General features: G+C 52.7%; 6 protein-coding genes across 6 annotated transcripts; 2 read left to right on the forward strand and 4 right to left on the reverse strand.

The window, feature by feature from the left end:
• Positions 1 to 234: 234 nt before the first annotated feature.
• AKAW2_20485S (40S ribosomal protein eS8) lies at positions 235 to 920 on the forward strand (the record flags this gene model as incomplete). Its single annotated transcript, XM_041685203.1, has 2 exons — positions 235 to 308; positions 392 to 920. The coding sequence occupies 2 exons, from the start codon at positions 235 to 237 to the stop codon at positions 918 to 920; spliced, it is 603 nt and encodes a 200-aa protein (XP_041539311.1).
• A 411-nt stretch (positions 921 to 1331) lies between these two features.
• AKAW2_20486S (uncharacterized protein) lies at positions 1332 to 2342 on the forward strand (the record flags this gene model as incomplete). The annotated part of the gene is made up of 1 exon (XM_041685204.1): positions 1332 to 2342. One exon carries the CDS (start codon positions 1332 to 1334, stop codon positions 2340 to 2342), a length of 1011 nt encoding a protein of 336 aa, XP_041539312.1.
• A 456-nt stretch (positions 2343 to 2798) lies between these two features.
• On the reverse strand, positions 2799 to 9146 carry AKAW2_20487A (guanine nucleotide exchange factor DCK1; the record flags this gene model as incomplete). Its single annotated transcript, XM_041685205.1, has 1 exon — positions 2799 to 9146. One exon carries the CDS (start codon positions 9144 to 9146, stop codon positions 2799 to 2801), a length of 6348 nt encoding a protein of 2115 aa, XP_041539313.1.
• A 2453-nt stretch (positions 9147 to 11599) lies between these two features.
• On the reverse strand, positions 11600 to 16338 carry AKAW2_20488A (GTP-Rho binding exocyst subunit SEC3; the record flags this gene model as incomplete). Its single annotated transcript, XM_041685206.1, has 4 exons — positions 11600 to 12518; positions 12574 to 13691; positions 13766 to 16059; positions 16140 to 16338. 4 exons carry the CDS (start codon positions 16336 to 16338, stop codon positions 11600 to 11602), a joined length of 4530 nt encoding a protein of 1509 aa, XP_041539314.1.
• Positions 16339 to 18795: 2457 nt separating this feature from the next.
• AKAW2_20489A (uncharacterized protein) lies at positions 18796 to 19140 on the reverse strand (the record flags this gene model as incomplete). The annotated part of the gene is made up of 1 exon (XM_041685207.1): positions 18796 to 19140. The coding sequence occupies one exon, from the start codon at positions 19138 to 19140 to the stop codon at positions 18796 to 18798; it is 345 nt and encodes a 114-aa protein (XP_041539315.1).
• Positions 19141 to 19835: 695 nt separating this feature from the next.
• Positions 19836 to 20810, reverse strand: AKAW2_20490A (uncharacterized protein; the record flags this gene model as incomplete). The annotated part of the gene is made up of 1 exon (XM_041685208.1): positions 19836 to 20810. One exon carries the CDS (start codon positions 20808 to 20810, stop codon positions 19836 to 19838), a length of 975 nt encoding a protein of 324 aa, XP_041539316.1.
• Between the last annotated feature and the right edge of the window lie 94 nt (positions 20811 to 20904).

Consider the following 20904-nt stretch of genomic DNA (forward strand, 5'->3'; position numbering starts at 1 on the left):
CGAATTCGCACACATTTCCAGCATCGAGCATCGCCACACCCACACACAACGCACAATACCAAACAAATCAATCTAAATCGACTCGGTAATCGCACGAACAACCATCGACGCATTGGGACAGATTTCTTCGAAAGAGGGATTGACAATCACCGACAACAGTCTACTACTGCTATTGCTACTAGCAAGCAATCCCGCTAATACTTCTGTCATCTACAGTCCCCTCGAACAGCAAACATGGGTATCTCACGCGACTCTCGTCACAAGCGCTCGGCTACCGGCGCGAAGAGGGCCACCTACCGCAAGAAGAGGTATGCATGAGTTCCTACTGTCTCTATTCCCAGTACATCACACTACGAAAAAAGAATACGACTGACGCACGGCAATCCAACAGGGCGTTCGAGAAGGGTCGCCAGCCCTCCAACACCCGTATCGGAACCAAGAGAATCCACCTGGTCCGCACCCGTGGTGGTAACCAGAAGTTCCGTGCCCTTCGTCTCGAATCCGGCAACTTCTCGTGGGGTTCTGAGGGTATCTCCCGCAAGACCCGTGTCATCGTTGTTGCCTACCACCCCTCCAACAACGAGCTCGTCCGCACCAACACCCTGACCAAGTCGGCCGTCGTTCAGATCGATGCTGCTCCTTTCCGTCAATGGTACGAGGCTCACTACGGCCAGCCCATCGGCCGTCGTCGCCAGCAGAAGACCGAGACCACCGAGGAGAAGAAGTCCAACAGCGTTGTGAAGAAGCAGGCTGCTCGCTTTGCTGAGCAGGGCAAGGTCGAGTCTGCTGTTGAGCGTCAGTTCGAGTCCGGTCGTCTGTACGCTGTTGTGTCGTCCCGCCCCGGCCAGAGCGGCCGCGTGGACGGATACATCCTGGAGGGTGAGGAGCTGGCTTTCTACCAGCGTGCTATCCGCAAGTAAAGAAATCCAATACACAAAAGCGAATAGTTCACGTTGTGTGGTTGTTAAGTTAAAAGGGCCGGATGGATCGGAGTTAGCATTTTCCAGAAAATTAGCTCTGAATTGATGGATGAATCAGATGTTCACACTTTCTGTCCTTAGCAGGGATCAATTGTAGTGTACTGTAGTGTACTTCCGTAGTGTAGTTCATACCAACCTAAGTCACTAGTATTTACCTTGTTATCCGATGACGAAACCTCCTACCTACCTCTACCTACTAGTTAACTTAGTTAATTAACCCCTCATACCTACTACCTACCATTGATGTAACCACCACACCTTCCATCTATATACTACCCTCCCTTACCCCATACCCTCCCACCCACCTCACCTTATCTCACCAACACAACCACCTCCAAATCTCACCCAACAATGACGACAGTAAAAACCTCAATCCTCCTCCTCAGCGACACCCACACCCTCACACCCTCCCCACCCACCCACCCCCCCAGCAGCACCCCCTACCGACACCCCCTCCCCGCCACCGACCTCCTCATCCACGCCGGCGACCTCACAAAAGTCGGACACAAGCACGAGCACCTCACGACGCTCTCCTTCCTACAATCCGCCCCAGCGTCCCTAAAACTCATTATCCCAGGCAACCACGACATCACCCTCGACGAGCCCTACTACAAGCGTATCGGGCACTACCGCCACCGCTACCGCACCGACCACACAGCGCCGTCCGCCACCGCCGGAAGCGATAACTTCTCCGCGGGGAAACTCACGCCCGGTCAGGGGCTCTCCGATGAGGAGTTACGGGAGATAAAGGAGTTGTATACGGGGCAAGAGGCACAGGATGCAGGGATTAGGTACTTGGAGGAAGGGATGCATGTGTTTAGGTTGGGGAATGGGGCGGTGCTGAGGGTGTATGCGAGTCCGTATACCCCGGAGTTTTGTCAGTGGGGGTTTGCGTATCCGAGGGAGGTTGATAGGTATAATCCTCCGGAGGAGGGGGAGGGGGATGGGGATGGGGGGATAAGGAAGGTGGTGCCGGATTACCCCGGGGTGGATGTGATGATTACGCATGGACCGCCGTATGGGGTGTTGGATCAGGTAGTGCCGAATCATATGAGTGTGGGGTGTGAGCATTTGTATCGGGCTGTGAAGAGGGCGAGGCCGAGATTACATGTGTTTGGACATATTCATGAGGGGTATGGGGCGACGAGGAGGGAGTGGAGTTCGGGGAATGAGAGTGTGATTCAGTGTGATAAGGAGAGGACGTTGGAGGAACGGTGTGCGAGGGTGGATGTTAGTGCGGAGGGGGGCAATGGGTTGAGGGGTGGGGAGGAGACGTTGTTTGTTAATGCGAGTGTGGTGACGGTGCAGTATCATGCTGTTAATGCGCCGTGGGTGGTGGAGATGGATTTGCCGACTGAGTAGGTGCCTTGATGGTACGTGGTCTCTCTGAGTTCGGTTCCCGTATATAGTTTATTCTTAATGGCTGTCACTTATGTTTGTGACATCGTAGTTACTCAACACTGTTAATATTAATGTTACACTGATGCTGTTCATTGCAATGCAGCTACCTGTACAATCACCGATATGGCATAATAATATACATGTACAGTCCAACAAACGAGATGTCCAACAGAAGGGAGAGAAGTGAAGTAGGTATCTCACTAAAAATGTATATCATGCCTGGATATGTCAAGAAATGAAAGTGCTTTAAAATGTAATAATGTCCAACCAGAGAAGTGAAGTATAATGACTGTGCAACCGGCCGGATTCCACGCTGCAATGCAAGACAATGCCGATGTCGACGCTGAATGAAATAGAATGCAAAAATGATGAATGTCCAGACATTATCAGGAAGAAAAAAAAGAAGTCTGCGAGGTATCACTCCTCACGCACGGGCGTCTCCGTCCGGAAATCTAAGCGGCTACCCTTGCGACTGACTCCTTTAAGCAGACTGAACCGCTTGAAGACTGAGTCGCGCATGCCGCCGCTCTGGCTGACCGGACTCATCAATTCAGGGCTGCGAACAGAATTGACACTGCTCCGCGTCACCGGTCGGGGATAGTCGGTGATCGAAGGAATCGTCGACCATCCGCCCTTATGGCTGCTCACGGATGGCCGATCATCCGCAGATGTCCCATTGGTGTGGGAGGTAGTCCGACTCACGCTGTCGTGCGACTTGCCTGCCGTGTCGCGAGAAGCACTTCTTGTCCGTTGCTTCTTCTGGCTCTGGCTCTCTTCAGTCGCGCTGGCGCTTATCGACAATGATGATGTGTGCTTGTGTAGCACATCGCCTAGTCGGCTCCGTCTTTTGTGATGGGTGTCTCGCGACTGAGTAGTCGTTCGGCTGTGGATGGTGGCTGCATCATCCTGGTCGACCTCCCCGTTGACGTGCTCCTCTGTGGCTGTGCCATTGGCCTTGGTATCCGACTGCGGCTTTGGATCTTCCTGCACAGTAGACACCGAATTGCTCGCCGCGTGATTGCCGCGCTTGAAAGGGTTCATGACACTGATCCGGTGACTGACAGACTGCTTGGCAGAGTGCTTGCGACTATGGTTCTTCCGCGAAGAGCGAATCAGTTCCTGCTCGGGACTGAGCGCCCGCGACGCAGGCGGCTTCTGGCGTTCCTTGATGGACTCCGGAGTGCTACGCCGAGGCCACTGAGGCGTCTGTTCAATTTCTGCCGGACGGAGCGAAGAGATTTCCGGTCCGAATGCCTCTTCGAAACGGCGCGTCAACTCGGCTTGCGTAGCCTGATGCGCCGGCCGGTGGTACAAGGCCAGCGCTTGCTTGATAGCCAAGGCATGGTCGATGAGGGCCACTGCCAGTGCATTCTTCATTGGGTCGACCGGCTTCGGTGTCACTAAGCCACCCTCCTCCTCTTCATGCGCATCAGACAAGAAAGGGCGATAAGCAGCAACGCAGTTGGGGGTGGCTGCGTGAAGGTCGAGCAACTGTTCCAAAGCCTCGCTGAGGTTGTTAAAGCCTGTGTCCTCCCCGGAGGCCGCCCGACGCTGCAACATGGACAGCTCATGTGTCTTGCGCCACGTCCGTTCGAGCGCCGTATGCAAAGGCGACAGTGCAACTTCCTTCACCTCAACCACCTCACTTCTGCGGAGGATGTTCGGGAAAGGCTCGGCAGTGGTATAAACCGTCTTCTCAACCCACTGCTCCTTGACATCCACGTCACGAACGTGCTTTCGTAAGGTTGAGCTGAAGTGACAGGGCTCCGACACCAGAAGATGGTCTCGAACGGACTGCGGGATCTTCGATCGTTGGTAGACCGGATGATCCACGTCGCGATGAACACTGACAGGATTGATGTGCAGGTATTGACCCTCGTAATCATGCACTTCTCCGGAAGACACGACCTGCGCAGCCGGGTGCTCTCGCTGCATACGGTCAATGAAAGAGACCATACGCTCCGTCGGTGCACACTCGATGATGAATTGCTTATCACGAAGAGTGGTAGGGAACCCGAGTCCCTTGTATTGCACACGGAAGTACCGCGGGAACTGCTTGCTTTCCTTTGAGATGAGATCGTAAATCTTGGCCATGGAGCCGTGTGCTCGTGAGAGCTTGGCGAAATCCACCACAATGTCTTCGTACTGCTGCGCGAGTTCCTTATAGCACACCAGTGCATGCGCCCAGGCTTTGGCGTCCTCGAAGTGTTGAATAACCGCAAAGTAAAGGGCCTCCTTTCTCTCGAAAGAAGTCTGCTCTGGGAAAGGCGGGTTGAGCAGCTCAGGCAACATCCGCTTCGGATCCCAATCATATAGGTCGGCATGGAATTGAAGGGCCAGGCCGGCCTCTGTGAAATTTCCGGCTGCAGCCTGCACCTGAGCGAGCTCGTGGACGTAGCGGATGAAGATATCTTCACGACCCATGTCTTTCATGTACTTCATCAACCGAAGAGTGTGTAGGCTCTCGGCCATCGAGCCTCCCTGGGAGGCCACGAAGAGGTCGAGCAGCTCATCCACCGTCGCGATCAGGGCTTTGACCGCATTGGATAGGTCTTCGTCGTAGTCTGCGGAGCTTTCAAAATGATCTGACAGTTCAGCGATAAATAGTTTCTGCACAACACTTTCGCTCATGTTCTTCCTCTTGAAGAGATTATCCAAGCTGGATATAACCTCCGTTTCGATTATAGAGAGATCCTGGTTCAGACTCCATTCGCTCAGAATCATCGTCCGTAGGATGTCGACGGCCACGTGCCGTAGTCCTTCATGGACACTGAGACAAAGCTCAATTATGGGTGCTACCAGGCCAGGAACATACTGCACCTGATAGCCGCCCAACCGACTCAACCCGTACTGTTCTTTCTCCTCATCAGTGGTTTCCCAGCCGATTGATTCCCAGCTGGAGTGTAGCAAGTCCGCACCCTGTTCCCGGACATCGCCCGCGATCTTCCAGATGGCGCGTCGCTTCTGCTCGGGGTAGGTCTCAAGAGCAAGAGCATCACTCGAGACAACCTTGAGCAAAGTCATGAAGAATGTCTCCCATAGTCTCGTATCGAACGTCTCCGCATCATCCGGGGATGGAAGAAATTTATTGGTCAAGATGGTTGCCAGATACTCCAGACTCTTGACCGTCGCCCGGTGGTTGTAGACATGAACGCTGAACCAGCTTTCAGGATACGCTTCGCAGTTGAGGATCGAAGTGTGTACTTCGAATGCCTGTGTAAGGAAACTGGAGAGCTCTAGGCCCTTCAGCCGGGGCCGCTTGGGGTTGGGTATTGTCGCCGCTCCAGCCAGAACTGCGGACAGCTCCACCAGCGCTTCGTCGAATTTTTGAGAGTGCTTGGAGGATTTAACCTGGAACGGAAATGATTTGCTGAAGAGCAAAGAAAGGTAGGTCGTCTCCTCAACACCGTCGGGGATGATGGAATAGTATGAGGACACAATCTTCGGTACGAACTCGTACAGGTACGGGTCTGGTTGCTTCAACAGCTCCGCCACGATCGCGCAACACAATCGGACCTGGTCGCGGTAGAGGTCCGATACAGAACCTGTCGCACCCCAATAGGGTGCCAACCAGCTGATACAGCTGGACACCAGGCTCTTTCGCTCCGATCCTGAGCCGAATATCTCTAGCCGTGTGTAGTGTTGGATGAGAACCAGCTTATAGAGAATCAGCATGCCCGTGACATCCTTGCATGAGTCGATGAAGCTGAGTGCGATCATGATCGCCTCATCACGACTAAGTACTTTCGAGAGCTCCGGGAGCCAGGTGTGGAAATGCTGAACCACGAGGGTTTTGTTCCCCACCATCGCAGGCGAAGGGTTTTTCATCAGGGCCTCGAGCGACTTGAAAATTGTATGCAAATCCCGGTTGAACGTCGACTGTACTCTAGTGATGCCAATACCTTCCTCTTTCTCTTTCTGCTGCAGACGGGCATTGATGATGAACTTGAGGACATGGCGTCCTACCTTGAACGTTGCACGGAGATTCCGCGACTGCTGAGCATCGGAACTGGCCTGAAGGAGACGTAGATAGCTTCTGACGAGACACGGCGTAGCGAAGGGGAAGTTGAACTGATTATCGGCGTAGTGATCAACTAACGGGCCCAGGTTGAACCGTCGGTCGTGAACAATACCAAGAACCGTCACGAGATCGTTGAAAATCAAGTCCTCGTACTCTTCATTGCCTGCATTTTCCACCAAGATCCCGAAAAGGGAGTCCAAGACGCTGCTGAGCTGCTTCACAATCTCGATCTCCGGGACAAAAAGGACACGTTTAAGGGTATCTAATACTTCGTTCACAGGTCGTTCCCTCCAGTTCAAAAGGCTGAGTATCACCTGATCCTGTGAATATTCCGTGCTGCAGAGATGTGTATCTAATCGCAGGGTAGCCAAAGGACCGGTGATTGCCTCGTCTTTAGCTGACTCATTCTTGCCCAGCGAACTCCATGGTAGAGAGAGATAAGCTCCCTTGCCATTCTCGATATGCGACGTATACTTATCGTAGGCATGCAACAGGAGCGAATGAGGGCCGTCGCGCATAAAGGCTTGGTTGTCCCACAGTGGCATCCAGGCAAGCGCAAAGGGAAACTCGGGCGCATCTGCAATACTCATGATCAAATGCGATCCAGGGATCTGGTCGGTGGGGATGTTGAGACGAATGGTTTGGTTCCAAGGCGCACCCCGATCGGCTACTGTGGTGCGCCATGCTGTCTGTGCTGCATGGTTGGACGCGGGGAGAACGCACCGATCAACGCGCGCCCCCGACGATGTGCGGACCTCCAGAGTTAGTTGCAGGTTACGGAGTCCTGTATGCCCTGGAACCGGAACTTGACCAGATTGCGGATGCGAAAGCAGTGCTTCTGGAGGGAACGTCGCGTGGGAGATTGTCACGTAAATATCCGATCGAGGTTTTGTTGGGGCCTGAGAGAAGCCCATCCTCCTCGTCTGAACGACATTGTGCAACGATGTGGGATTTTTCCGGACCAGGCTGTCTGCGTCGGGGTCCACATAGGGGTAGAGGTGGAAATGTAGACGAGCAGCTCGTTGAGAGCGCACATACTTGCCAGTAGGGCTTGGAAGTAATGTGCGGACAACGCCATCGAAACCATCATCCCGTCCCTCTTTATCCTCGCCGTCCTCAGATGGAGACCAGATATTGATCACCTGCTCCGCGTCCTTTTCCTGACGCAGGATCTGAGAAACTTCGAGGAAACCCACTCCTACCGTCCGAAGCTGAGTCGATTCTTTAACCGGCTGGCTGCTAGACTTTTCCTTGGCACTTGTATTACTTCCGGATGACGGAGGCGGAGCTTTACTCGGCTCCTTTCCTTGTTCGGGACTTGTGATACCGCGTGGCTTCGAGGTCCACATCATACTGCGGCGAGTCCTGAGACTCCCCTTGACTGACTGGTTAATCCCGTTTTGCTGCTTGGTACCAGGAGAGCTGTCCCGCGAAATAGACGTCCGCGGCTGGGCGGCGGCGCTGACGACTGATGCAATTTCTGGGGCGCGAACCATGACGACCATGTAGAGTCTAGGGCCATTTGCAGCGCTGTCGCCTATATCCGTGCTGCTCAAGTCGGTGAACAGCGTTTTCAATTTGGCGCTCTGTCCCATACTTGCAAATTTCTCCGGCGAAGGAATGTCCAAAATGTACGTCTCAGAAAGGGGTGTGAGAGCTCCCGTCTCTGACTGCGAGCACAAGTAGACAGCCAAAGTTACCGGCCCGGGCGCATGTCCAGAGACGGCATTGACTTCGAGCATCAAATGATGGAGCGCAGCGGCGTCTGATTGCTGCATGGGACTGCTGTCGAGCATGCTCATTTCGGACTGTAGCCGAGCCAGTTCTACGGCCGAATCCTCCCCGGTGAGCAGGCGCCCTCTTTGCTGAGGATCTCTCACAATGATCTCGCCACCCAGCGCTTTGTTTCCGCGAACGAGTTTCCAGACCACTTCCTGCCGCAGTGCATCCTTCTCTTGTGCGGTGAGCACATTATACAGCAGCTGGCGCCTTGCGAAATCGAGTTCCTCCACAATCTTCGTCATCTCCTCTACCGTAACATACTGGCGGGAGAGCAATAACTGATGTAGATTGGTGGAATGCCATTCGCGTAGGCAGGAAGCAATTTCGTCGACGAGTGGCTCGGAAAGCGAGGTGGGTGTTTCATCGCCAATTTTGAGCATTGGCACAGGCGCGGCCGGTTTGGGTGCGTCGGGGTCTCGAGGGGCCACGTTGATGGGGGCGAGCGGCATCGAATTCGTCCGAAGGAAGTTCTGAGGGGAGCGCGGGCTGGCTGGGCTTCCGCGCCCATCTTCATCCAACCTCTGGATGAAGATCTGAGACGGCTTTCCTTTTTTCGCGATTACGACGTTGGATACTTCCCCGAACGCGTGGTCGTCATCTTGGAAGGAGGCCATGCTATGGCGCACATCTCCCTCCGGAACCGTGAAGGCGACACTCGACCGGTCGCCATTGGTAATTGTCTTCTCTCCATCGCCTAGCACTTCACGGATCTCGACACAATTCCGGGGAAAGATACCAGAGAATACTCTCGCCTCAAGGGTTTGACCCTTGGAGCTCGTCAAGCCCGCCAACAAGGATGGCGGCGCGACGAGGTACCCACGACACCATTCCCCATTGGCGCCACCTTGTTCAATTATATACAGCTCATCACCAAGCTCCAAAGGCAGATCGGCCGGGGTAGTCGGCTGAAATGGGTAGATAGCGACAGCGAAAGCGATTCGAGGCAGAGGCCGCCAGGGCATATCTGCGATCGAGGCGGCACTCCAGAGCACACCCCGCCGCGGCGTTCGTCACAATGGGCGTTCCGAGGAATGAAGGAGTACCGATGAAGCGGGGCCGAAGGGGGGAGGGGTTCAGATCTGACAGTTCCTTCTGTTGATTGATTGAGGGGCGCTACATGCAGGTATGGTATGAGAAGAAAGAGAGGAATGTAGACGGGGTTTTCGAGAAGCGGAAGCGCGAATTCGTGGTATGCCTTGCGGAATTGATGTCTTGCTAATTGGAACAAAGAAGGGATATGGAGCGACAACTAGATGGCTATCACCAAATGTGCGGTTAGCGAGAGATAGATTCCAGTAAGCGAAACGTAGGCGTGCTTTGTTGGCGTGTCAAAGTTAGAGAGAGGGTCATGATAAGCGGAGGAGCAAAAGCCATCCAGGAGCGGGTGTCGCAAAGGGTCTCAGTGACCGGAACACCGCTGCAATTGGGGCCAGCGGATTCTTTAGTGAAGGTACTAGTGACCGTAGCTAAAGTAAGAACCGTGACGAGGAGAGCACCAGTAAATTGATTCCCTCCAGCTTCAGGCCTCCGACAATTTTGGTGGCAGGCCCCCTAGCAGTGGAATGCGAGTGGAGCCGAGGGAGTTGTTCACTTGGCAGGAACTGTGGAGAAGGCACACAGATGAAACGAAGGGAGGGGGGTTTAAAGGAGGAGGGGGAAGGAAGAGGAGGGAGCTTACCCAAAGCTAAAAGGGAATGTAGGAGAGGGAGGGTAGAAGGGAAGGGGGGGGAAAGAGGAGAGATGAAATTGAATGCGTGGGAGAAGAGGGACGATAGTAAGAGCCACAGAAAAGAAGGAGAAGGGGAGAGGAAGAAGAAGAAGACTGATGATCACAGAGCCGATGATGGGATGCTTTCCATTGAGCAGGAGAGCCTGAGGATCGGGGCGGGAGGCGGAGAGGGAGGCAGCCTGAGGCTAGAACATTGCTTCAAGGGTAACTCGACTAGCGATTCCCCGAGCAGGTTGATTAACTTTAATTGATCGTTATATTGGCCTCGTCATTACTGATCTCATGCTTCCCAACCATCGGTAGGTCCAGAGAATATTGAAATTGAGCTTGTCTGATGCTAACTACTGTATATTCCACATATCCCGCGCCCTCCTTTTGGGGGTTGTGTCCAACGTTGCTAAGTTGTGCCTGGTCCATCCAGCAAACGGATCTGGCACACTATTCCAACTCATCCATGGGTCCATTTCCGACCGATCGAGCGCAAGCCAGTGAAAGTGGAGAGGAGGCTGCGTGTATCCAGGTTTCACCAGCACGTTTCCTTCCCTCGAATTTATTTTATTATATTATATTATTTTTTCCCCCTAAGAACGTCCATCCCGTCAGAGGAAGAGCAAAAGCAAGGGGAGACAATCCGCCCTTCCTTCCACCATTGGGGTCCGTGAACTTTCCAATAGCTGTGGGATATACTTAGACTAGATTGTAGTAGGTAAGACTTATACTTGGGACCTGTCTATGTGTCCAGACCGGCCCCGACCGTCAATAGATGGTTGTCTTAATCCTTCTCTTATTATCTATCTTATATTTAGATGATCAACTCGCTGATTACTTGTTACAAAGTAGATACTAGTTAGTTAGTTAGTTAGGCACGGAGCCAGGCTGACATGTTAATACATCCAGCACAGACCCAGCGCGTGGCCCCCCCTGAATCCAGGGCTATAAAACCCAACCAAACTAAGTGAGTAGAGTACTAAGTAGATACTAAAAAAGGTTTGAGATGGAGTCGGAGCATCTGCCCGCTGACTGGTCTATCCGGCTGGGCCGCTAAATTGGTCTCCCTCGCTTTTCTTTTTTGAGAGGCGTTTCTCTGTCCCTCTTGGGTGATGATCTGCCGGTTGCCAGTATCGGTTCCTTCATCGTTCATCATTACTCTCTACAATGATGTAGAGTAGACTAGCTAGCTACCGTTACTCCACGCTCCGGTTATCCCCCAATACTATAGATGCCAATCTTATGGACCATCCCTTCATATGCAATGGAGTTCTCTTTCCATTCTATCGCCTCACTTGAGATTCGGTACAGCGCCCGCGCTGGATCGAAATCTTCCTAACGCTGCTTCCCGTTCCTCTCTCAACGTCGTTTACTCTTTCGTCCCACCAGAGCAAATGCAGTGCGACCTTAGCAGTCAGGTTACCAATTACCTTCCTCCCCTTCATTGATCACGGGCTATAGATACATCAACTGGTATAGGTACTTAAGACAGAAAGCAAGAAGTGAAGAACACAGGAAAAAAAAATGCAAATATCCAACCCATGCGCCCGTCTTATGATGCGCAAAAAGAACAAAAGTCCTATCATATCCACTTCATCCAGACAACCTTGCCTTTGATAGGCGGTCGTCATGACGCGGGGATAGACCCTGGAAGGGACTCTGGCCACACGAGTCAGACAAGGAAAGAGACACCGCTCTTCACCTCTGGAACATGGCAATGGCGTCCTCCTTGCGCCATTCGAGCTCCAACTGGCCTTCGTACACCGCATCAACAACGCGCCGGGTCCGATCGTACGCTTCCCCATACCGACCCTCGCACTCCCGGAGTACCTTCAACACCAAGCTCCGACTCAGGCCGGGGTCGTCCGCGTCACCGAAATGCTTCTCGACCCGCTTCTTCAACATTTCAATCCCTCGCCGAATTTCCTTGGCATCGTATGTCGCCAACACCTTCTTCGCCACCGATCGGGAGTGGCTAGGTCGGCTGGCAATATCGGCGGGGTTGATGCCCGTCGCCACTAGATTCTCCACTGACTCAATAAACTCTAGCAGCTTGCCCAGTGGTCGGTGAATGATGGAGTCGAGGTAGAGTTTCATATGCTCCTGCATGTCTTGGTGCGCCCGATCGCGCCACCGCTCCAGGACGGGGAGGCTCCGGACATCGACCTCCTCGATGTAGTGGTTCATGTTCTCAATGAGGAGAATGTGGTAATTTAAGATTTCCTTATCTTCCGGGTCTCCCGAAGTCGCAGCCGCTCCCGTGGGCTGGCCCGGCGCCTCCTTGGCGATGAACTTGAGCGATTCCCACATGGCGCGGTTGATGCGATCGTAGGCTTCGTTTACGTTGACCCGGATGTCGTAGAACTCTTGCGAAAGCATGTTCTCCACGGCCGTGGAGAAGTGGGGGAAGACACGCATAAATGAGATCACTCCTTTGCGCTTGTTGACCTTGACCTTGGTCTCCTCGATGCCTCGAATTTGCTCGTCGACAAATCGATTAAAGAGGCCAAGCAACCGGGAATGGAGTTTTTGAAGAGAGTGGATAATAAAGTCCTGGTTGGTGTCATCAAACTCGGAGATAGCCTTCTCTATGGCCAGCAATATTCCAATTCCTTGTCTACATGAGAAAGTCAGTCTGTAGTCTTTTGACATGCGCACAGGAGTTAACTTACAGTGGGTCAGCTCTGATGGCCCAGTCCACAAGGTTTTGCATATCAGTCGGCCAGAACGCGAAAAGTTCGTCCATGATCTGCTCAACTTTCTTGGCCATCGCTCGGTCGGGATCGTGCAGCTGTTTGGAGCCGAAACTGGGTATCCTGCGCTCATCCGGAGCGCCTGACATAACCAGGTCTGGAAAGTCGACCGTTGAAAGCGAGTTGAGATGGAAGAAGTAGACGATAAAATTCTGCTCTTCCGAGATCATATGCAGGGTCTCTTGAAGCGTCCCCCCGAAAGCTTCGAATGGCTCCAGCTTGCCATGTTGCTTTTCTCCTGAGGGAAGCCTGAGACCTGCTGCAGCTCTAATGGTCTTGCCTCGTCGCACTGTGAGTTTGCGCGCCGCCATGGTGATTCCTTCAGACTCCTTCTCCTTCTCTTGGTGAGTAAAGAGGAGTTCCTGCTCCTCTCCACTAGGCTTCCTCGCCGCCTTCTTCCAAGCCAGGTTGTTGTCTCGGAAATCATTTTGGTAAGGGTGTTTGGCCTGCTGTTCATACAGGTTGATGAGCGCGTGCCACTCCCCGGAACTAACTTCCCGAGCGAAGAGGATCACAGCATGGTACTGCCACAATTCACGACGGCAGTAGCCACGGGCTTCGCTGTCGAGCTTCAGGGGGTCCTTTTGACCATTGGCAGCCGCATCAATCCTCTTTTGTTCCGCAACCTTGTATGCAATAGCCATGAATTGCTTCAGTCGTTGCAAGAATACACGAGCATGTGTGCGATACTCTTCCTTCTTTTCTTTGATCGCACGCATTTGGCCGATTTCTGTGTCGGCATACACGCCCAGGCTGCCATGGTCTCCAGCCGCATCGGCAAGCCGCCTCTTGTTATGCCAGATGTCAGAATCAATCATCAACATCGCTTTGTACAACGTAGATAGGGCGAGTTCGGTATCTCGGAGGCCATCGGGATTGCTCAATGACGACTCCTTCAAGGCACGAACGTCGTCTGAGGAAATGGAAAGAGTCTTGAGTAGGTTTTGTAGCTCGTTCTGAAGCAATTTTTGATTGGCTGTTTGCACCTGTAGACCCTGGGATTGCGTTTCGATATAAGCCACGTCATCGTTGAGAGTCTGTTACCTCCGTTAGCATACAACCGAAGTGGCCGAGGCGATGGAATAGGGCCAGCAAAGGCCTGCAAACTTACGTTGAGCTCATGGGAATACAAGGTAAGGAGATTGTCCAGCTCTTCACACTCCACGATCGTCTTGTCGATGAGTTTTGCAAGTTGATCGATCTTGCCCTCCTGCTGTTCGAGGTTACCAAGCCAGCTGGTAGCTTCTACACGGCCAATCTCTCGGCGGATGTCTGCCTCCAAATCTTCAATCTTCTTTTCGTCTCCCAGTCGTCCGTTCCAGCCTAGGTCAGTCAAGATATCGTCAAAGTCAATTCCACGCCCTTCAAGAACACTAGGGTTGAGTCCGAGCGCTTGACAGTACTTGATCGTGTTATCCTCATGACGTCTGCGGCGACGATCATGGGGCGAAGGAGACACGGATCTCGATCTTTCTGTATCAACTTTCACAGAAGCTCTTGATGTATCTCTTGGCTCTGCGAGTACCTCAGTCGAACCGACCGTAGGTTCTTCGGGCGCAGGTTGGGTCACTTCAACTGCGGGTGGTTCCATCCTGGGGGGTTCGGCAGGAGGCTGCACAGCTGGCGCTGCTGGCGGTGCCAGTGGCGCTGGCGGTTGCACCTCCTTCTCAGGGGATGAAGATACAACTGGGGGAGTCTCTGCTTCCGGTGTCGCAGGAGAAGTCACCGTATTCTCGCTGTTAGTCCGAAGCAAGAACGGAGCAGGCACCACGCTGGTGATCCCATCCGGCTCATCAGCGGCAGCCTTCTGCTTTTTCGCAGCTGCTAGAAGTCTCTCACCAGCACCACCAGGCCTCGGCTTGAAAGCCCCATGAGCCGTGGCAGCTTTGCGGAATGCGCTTGCAACATCTTTAGTCTGCTTCTTCTTGATCATCGGGCCAAGCCCAGGACGGTGTGCATCGGGATCATTTTCTTCCACAGGCTCAGTGGCCTCCAGATCACTAGGAGGCGGTGGTACTGCAGCTGCAGCAGTCTCTGCTATCGGCTGAATCGGCTCTGGATCCTTTGTCAAAACTGGCAGTGTCGGAGCTGTGGGCACCGGCGCCTCAGCAGACTCGACGGCGGGTGGGGGTTTGCTAAACTCTGAAGAGCCTGGCGTGAGTGCTGCTGGGACCTCGACGGCGGGGGTATTGATGGGGTTGCTCGGGGGCTCAGGCTCCTGTCGCTCTGCTCGTGCGGGCGAGCCAATGGGCTTTTCGGCTGCTTCCCTCAAGGGCGATCTGGGACCCACGCTACTACCCGGACTATGCATGAAGGTGAGATTTTCTCCAGAAACCGACCCAGGTGTAGTAGGACGAAGACCGTCTGTACTGCGGCTGGGATGTAGATCCTGGGTACGAAGCGTAGGTCTGGACTCAGGACCTCTCCGCCCGTCGCGTGAGGATGGTGGTCGGGAGTCAGGGAGGGGACTCCCCGACCTGGCGTCTTCAAAATTGCCATTGGACCGTTCCCGCTGACCGGCAACAGGAGCGGCCTGCAAACTAGAGGGATAGTCCCTATTTCTCGGCTCCGGGGGAGATATTATGGGCACCTTGGGTACTCTGGAATCCGCGGCAAGACGTTCGGCTGCACGAGGAGGAGGCTGTTCGCGCTGGTCAGGAGGCATTGGCGGGGCGTGTTGGGGTGGGCTAAACGGAGGAGTGCCGCTTTTACCAGACTGGCCAGTAGACGGTCTCCCCATCTGATCACGACTTCTTTGCCCTCGTAGGGCATGTTCCTCAGATGGTGGTGGCGGTGGTCGTCGTGGTCCATCGCGACTGGGCGCACGGCTAGAATACGGTGACTGAGGCCGGCTGCCTTGTGAAGAGGGAGGTCGCGGGGGAGGCAGGGTCACTTCGGGACGCGGAGGACCAGGAGGGGGGCCTTTAGGAGCTGGCGGACCTGCAGCTGATGCGCCAGCAAGCAGCTGTCGTTCACGCTCATCGAAGCCGATCAGGGTCGGTACCTTGCCGCCAGTGTATTTTCTGTAGATCTTAACGAGGCTGCCTATGAAAAAATCCTTCTCTTTGGAGGTCCGTGCATGCCAATAGTAAGGCTTTCCAACAGTGACTATGAATCCAACATTGGCAGCCCACTGCTTGTGTTGTTGTTCTAACGGCGTGCTCGGGACCAAGGCGTTGTAAGACTGGATGGAGGAGAGATCATCCAACATCCATGTTTTACCGATAGAGAACGAGCCATCATTGTTCTCGCGCGCCTTGTGCATGCGCACTCTTCCTGACCGTCTCACAGCGACAATGATCACACGAGGTTTCTTGTTCTCGGGCGGCGAATTGGGTGGAGCGGGGGTGGACGGATATGCCGCATCTTCCAAAATGCGGACATGTGTTATGTAGGACTCGACCACTAGAAGGAAGGAAGAAGGGAAATAAGTCAACTGGACACCTTTTTAGGAGAGGAGAGGAGCGTGAGAGAAATGTTCATACACGAGCCATCGCTGTCTTTCTTGCCAAAACAGCTATGAATGATCCGCCGCTTCTCATCCTCGAATTTCTCGGCCCTCGACATAGAGGCATCCCCGGGGCCGGCGTTACCGCCATTGCGACTATCACCAGCTCGACGAGGGTCTCTTTGAGGGGGCATCTCGCCGGGCGGGGGACCCCGCATGCGGTCACGACTACTCATGGTTGCTAATCGATCTCCGAAAGCCTGGATCACTCAGGAGGTGTTCGGGGATCAAGTGGACATGGTCGGGAAGACGGGGGCAGGGATCACACGGGGCGCGCGCCGTGGGCAAGGACTGGGATGGTCAGTCAATCGATAGGCTCCAACGAGCAAGATCGTGATTCATTCAAAAAGCAAGTCGATTGGTAGAAGGCGACGCCATACACGATTTGGCGCAGAACCGAGTTCCAAAACCGACGGAAGGTGGTGGAGGAGGGAGCCAGAGAGGTGGGATTAGGTCATTCCTTAGCCACTAAGCTACCGTTAACTTGGGAGGGTGTGAGAGCATGGGCTGGCGGCTGCGGATACGGCACGGAACTTAGTCTCGGCGGAGGTGGCAGTGGTTACGATGCAATTGTAGACATACACTCCTCACTAGGGTCGATGATGCGAAAAAAGGTGGGCTAGCTGTATGTTAGAATTATTGACTGTAGTTCTGCAATTAGGAGAGTTACAGGGATTCCTCCTGAGTAGATCCCCTATATGCCATCCGACATCTTTCAAGCTCGTACAACATAATTATGTAAGCACATAGAGGCGTTTGCATTAACCGGGCACGATCCACTCCGGTTGCCTGTGCATAAGCAACTGTCTAACTGTCATGCAGGATGGCCGAGTCCAATTTTGGATTCAGTTTAACCTCACCTCTCGTCTCAAGGAATCACTTGGGGGGATTACCCAGCTGCAGTACTGCCTCTAAATGCTTCATATATAGGTATCTTACATACTAATGTCTAAACTTGCGAACGATAGGCTGGGTCGGTTTATTGGAACCTTGGGCTTACTATATACTAGTACTGACTTGTGCAACTAAGAGGGAGAGCAAAATGACAGCTACTATTGATGGTAGCAAGCACTGGAGATCACATATCACTTCAATTCTACTATATAAATTGACTCTCTAACAACAAGCTGGTATTATACAGTCTCCCTTATACAGCTCATTTATGCTATTTCACTCATCAGGCACTCGTGCCATCCCATTCTGTCTGTCATGAGGAGATTCGATTTCCTGTGGTAGAGCAACAATGTTGATTGTCAGCGAGCTTAACCCACTACATGAACGGGGAAGGAACAATGGAATACATACCGGCCCGATGAACGTCCTCCTCTTTCCTCCCCACCACCCAAGAGCAATCAGAGCAACAAACCCTGCGAGTGCTACACTCACATAATTCATGTCGTGTACCGTGGTCGGTAATCGGAGAGGAAGGCAAAAGAATACCAATATGACTGCCACCCAGAGAACAGCAACCGCATTGCAGAAGGTTCCAATATACTTTCCCAATGCGAAAGCTCTTCTCGGAAGCACGGCTTCACGTCCACGAAGCAGCACAATTCCTTGCGGGATAACATAGCAAATGTTAAGTGCAATAATGACTATCGATATAAGGCCGTTGAATGCTGATGCCGAGCCAATGTATATCAGCCCGTATAGGGAGATGAACACACAACAACCCAGTGTGGCGTTCAGCGGCATCTCGTTCCTGACCACAATGAAGAATGACGAACAAGGAAGACCGCCGGCTCGGGCGAACGTGTATGTAAGTCGTCCCGCTGTCAGTATACAAGAAAATTCGGCTGCGCAATAGAAGAATATAACCCATGCAGTGAAAAGTGCGGCCACAGGTGAACTGGATGTTGCTTGTAAGTATGCCGTATAGATGGATATTGAAGAAGACGCAACGGCATCAAGATCGGTTGTGCAGAAAAGAATGGTTATTGAGTATGGAATACAGGTTACCATGCCAGTCAGCACGGTAGACATCATCGCCCAGGGGATATTGCGACCTGGCTCTGGGACTTCCTTTTTGATGACCAACCGTTAACAGCGGGCTGAAAACCGCAGCCATATGGCAGCAGAAAAACTCACATCGGCTATATGGGTAATGCTATCAACTGTTATGTATGCGTACATGCAAGTCCCAGCGCCTATCATGAAGGCTGTCCCGTCACTCCAACCTGTATGATTTTCATAGGCAAAGAACACAGTGTGTGCGGACTGTTTGTGATCTTGCATTGCTAACACCGTTATGAAACTGGCGCTGAAGGTGAGCAAGCTGAAGGTGAGGATAGTGTCCTCTATCAAGGGAAGAACACGAGGCAGAAAACACACAACCATAGTTGAGAGGAGAACGATCAGAAGATAGATGAGATAGATTCGCCAGGCAGATTCTGTGAAGCTCGGATGGTGGACAGTCACCAGACCACTGATCAATTGTGCTTCTCAACAGATTATTCACAGATCATACCTAGAAGAATTTATGTGAGAGAAGGAGGAACGACTCACCACAGACTATTCCGTTGGATGTAGACACCGTGCACCAGGAAATCATAGTCAACCAGCCAACAACGAAGGAAACCGCGGCACGGTGCTTGGGCGCCGCAGCCATGAAAGCAAAATGGAATGGCCCTCCGCTAGTGGGAAATGCAGACGCCAACTCTGCAAGGCCAGCAGCTATTGGCGGACAGGATATCAATGCCGTTTCCATGAGTGAGTAGGGCGTGCTTACTTATAAAACAACAAGCTATCGAAGCAACAACAAGGCCAAAGAAAGCTGTTGGGCTCCCTCCCATCACCAGGGGTATCGATAGGATACCCGCGTAACCAGCCCATGAGTTGGTAATGCTGTATCCCAAGGCCAATGTCGACAAGAATGAGAATTGACGAGGAAGCTCGGCACGGGCAGTGCTAGGGCTCTCGATATCAGACATCCCGGCAGCTGCGTTCTGAATCCAATGGAGAGGAATCAGCAAAGACATCTTTCATGCCATGATATAGGCAGAATCTAAGGAACACCACATGACTAAATAGATCGTAAGTATACATATAAGGTTCAATTTAAGTTAGAGTAACGACTAGTTACAGGTAATGCACTGACCCGTGGTACGCAACCTGTACTGCAGAAAGTTGTCCACCCGCCAACGCACAAGACGAAGGTTAATATAATCAAAGCATCAAATCTGCCCGCACATCGCAGTAAACTTCTGTGAACATAATGTGGCAGTGATTGACGTGCTTAATGTATTACGTTTGGGTTCGTTGGACGGACAGGCCTGCGTATTTCCCTATTCCCCTACCGGAAATTGTAAACTGTAAACTGTAAACAGACTAAGGATAAGCCTCCACGGTTCTTTATAACACGGAGTTCCTAGAGATTTTGGTCATTGTCTTCACGCGGGAATAGAAAATCTCCGAAGTTGCACCTCGGAGCTTACCATCTAGGGCACGTGTACTGTGTGGTGAGATTTACTTCGCAATGTCGCACATTACCTCGATTCATCTTATTATTGATCCAACAAACGATAAAGGCAAGATACAGGGAATATTTATATGGAGTGGATAATAGTAGTAAATGCATCGACACTGAGATCCAAGAAGCGAGTATCAGGTTACAACCCCCACACCAAGAGTGAAAGTAGAAGACAAACCAAACCAAACCCAACACACATTTAGACTAATCCGTCAACGAGAACCGCGCGACTTCTTCTTCCGTAGAGGCCACATTCCTTACAGTCCAATCCCACAAGTCATTTTGCTTGCTCACATCATAACTCTCCTCACTCGAGCGGATCTGCTCCCTCCCCTCATAATAAACCCCACTACTCAACAAAGCCTCCTTACTACTGGCTAACCAAGCCAACGTAGCCCCCGACACCTGTGGCAACTTGATATTCGGTGTTCCCAGCAACACACGCAGAAGCGGAATAACGCGAGGGAGAATCACATGCCAGAGAAAGCGCACGACTGGGTTCGCTTCACGGACCAGCCCAGTTCCAGGCATGAGACCAGGATCAAACGCAACAACGGTGCACGACTTAAGCCTTGCATCTTTCGACTCATTGAGACGCCGATGCAGCGCGTACACCCAAAGAACGTTTGCAAGCTTGCTGGTTGAGTAACGCTGGCGGCCGGGATTCTGGGCTGTGATTTTGGTCGGGTGAGCGAGCTCCTCCGCACTGGTGTACTTTGCGTCGGGGAGGCCGGTCTTTTGTGCGGGATCGTGTGTGCCGCTGGAGGTAACTACTATCCTTGCTGCGTGGGCGAGGTGGGGGACCAGCAGTGAGAATAATAGGGCGTGGCCGATGTGGTTGATCGCAAAGGTTTTCTCGTATCCGTTTACTGTGTATTCGACGGGTCCGGGGAATTGTAGACCTGCGTTGAGGAGGAGGTACTGGATGGGTGGGTATTTGTTGGTTTCCCATTGTTGGACGAAGGATCGGATCTGGGATAGGTCGGAGAGGTCGAGTCGGAGGTAGTTGACGTTGTTTTGGCCCAGGATTTTGTTGATAGAGCCGGCGGCATCTTGAGAGCTGGACCGAGATACGATTATTACTTGATAGTTGGGGAACTGGCGCGCGAGTTCTAGGGTGCAGTAGTAGCCTAGACCGGCGGTGCCTCCGGTAATGAGGATGCTGCGAGAATAGGACATGTTTGTGGATAGGAGGGCTGGGTTTGGTGACTTTGTCTGAGGCGGGCTGATGCCATCTTTATGCCCCAATATCTCGGTGTTAGGAACGGAGATA

Source organism: Aspergillus luchuensis, chromosome 2, assembly GCF_016861625.1.
Source record: "Aspergillus luchuensis IFO 4308 DNA, chromosome 2, nearly complete sequence".
Taxonomy (NCBI): domain Eukaryota; kingdom Fungi; phylum Ascomycota; class Eurotiomycetes; order Eurotiales; family Aspergillaceae; genus Aspergillus; species Aspergillus luchuensis.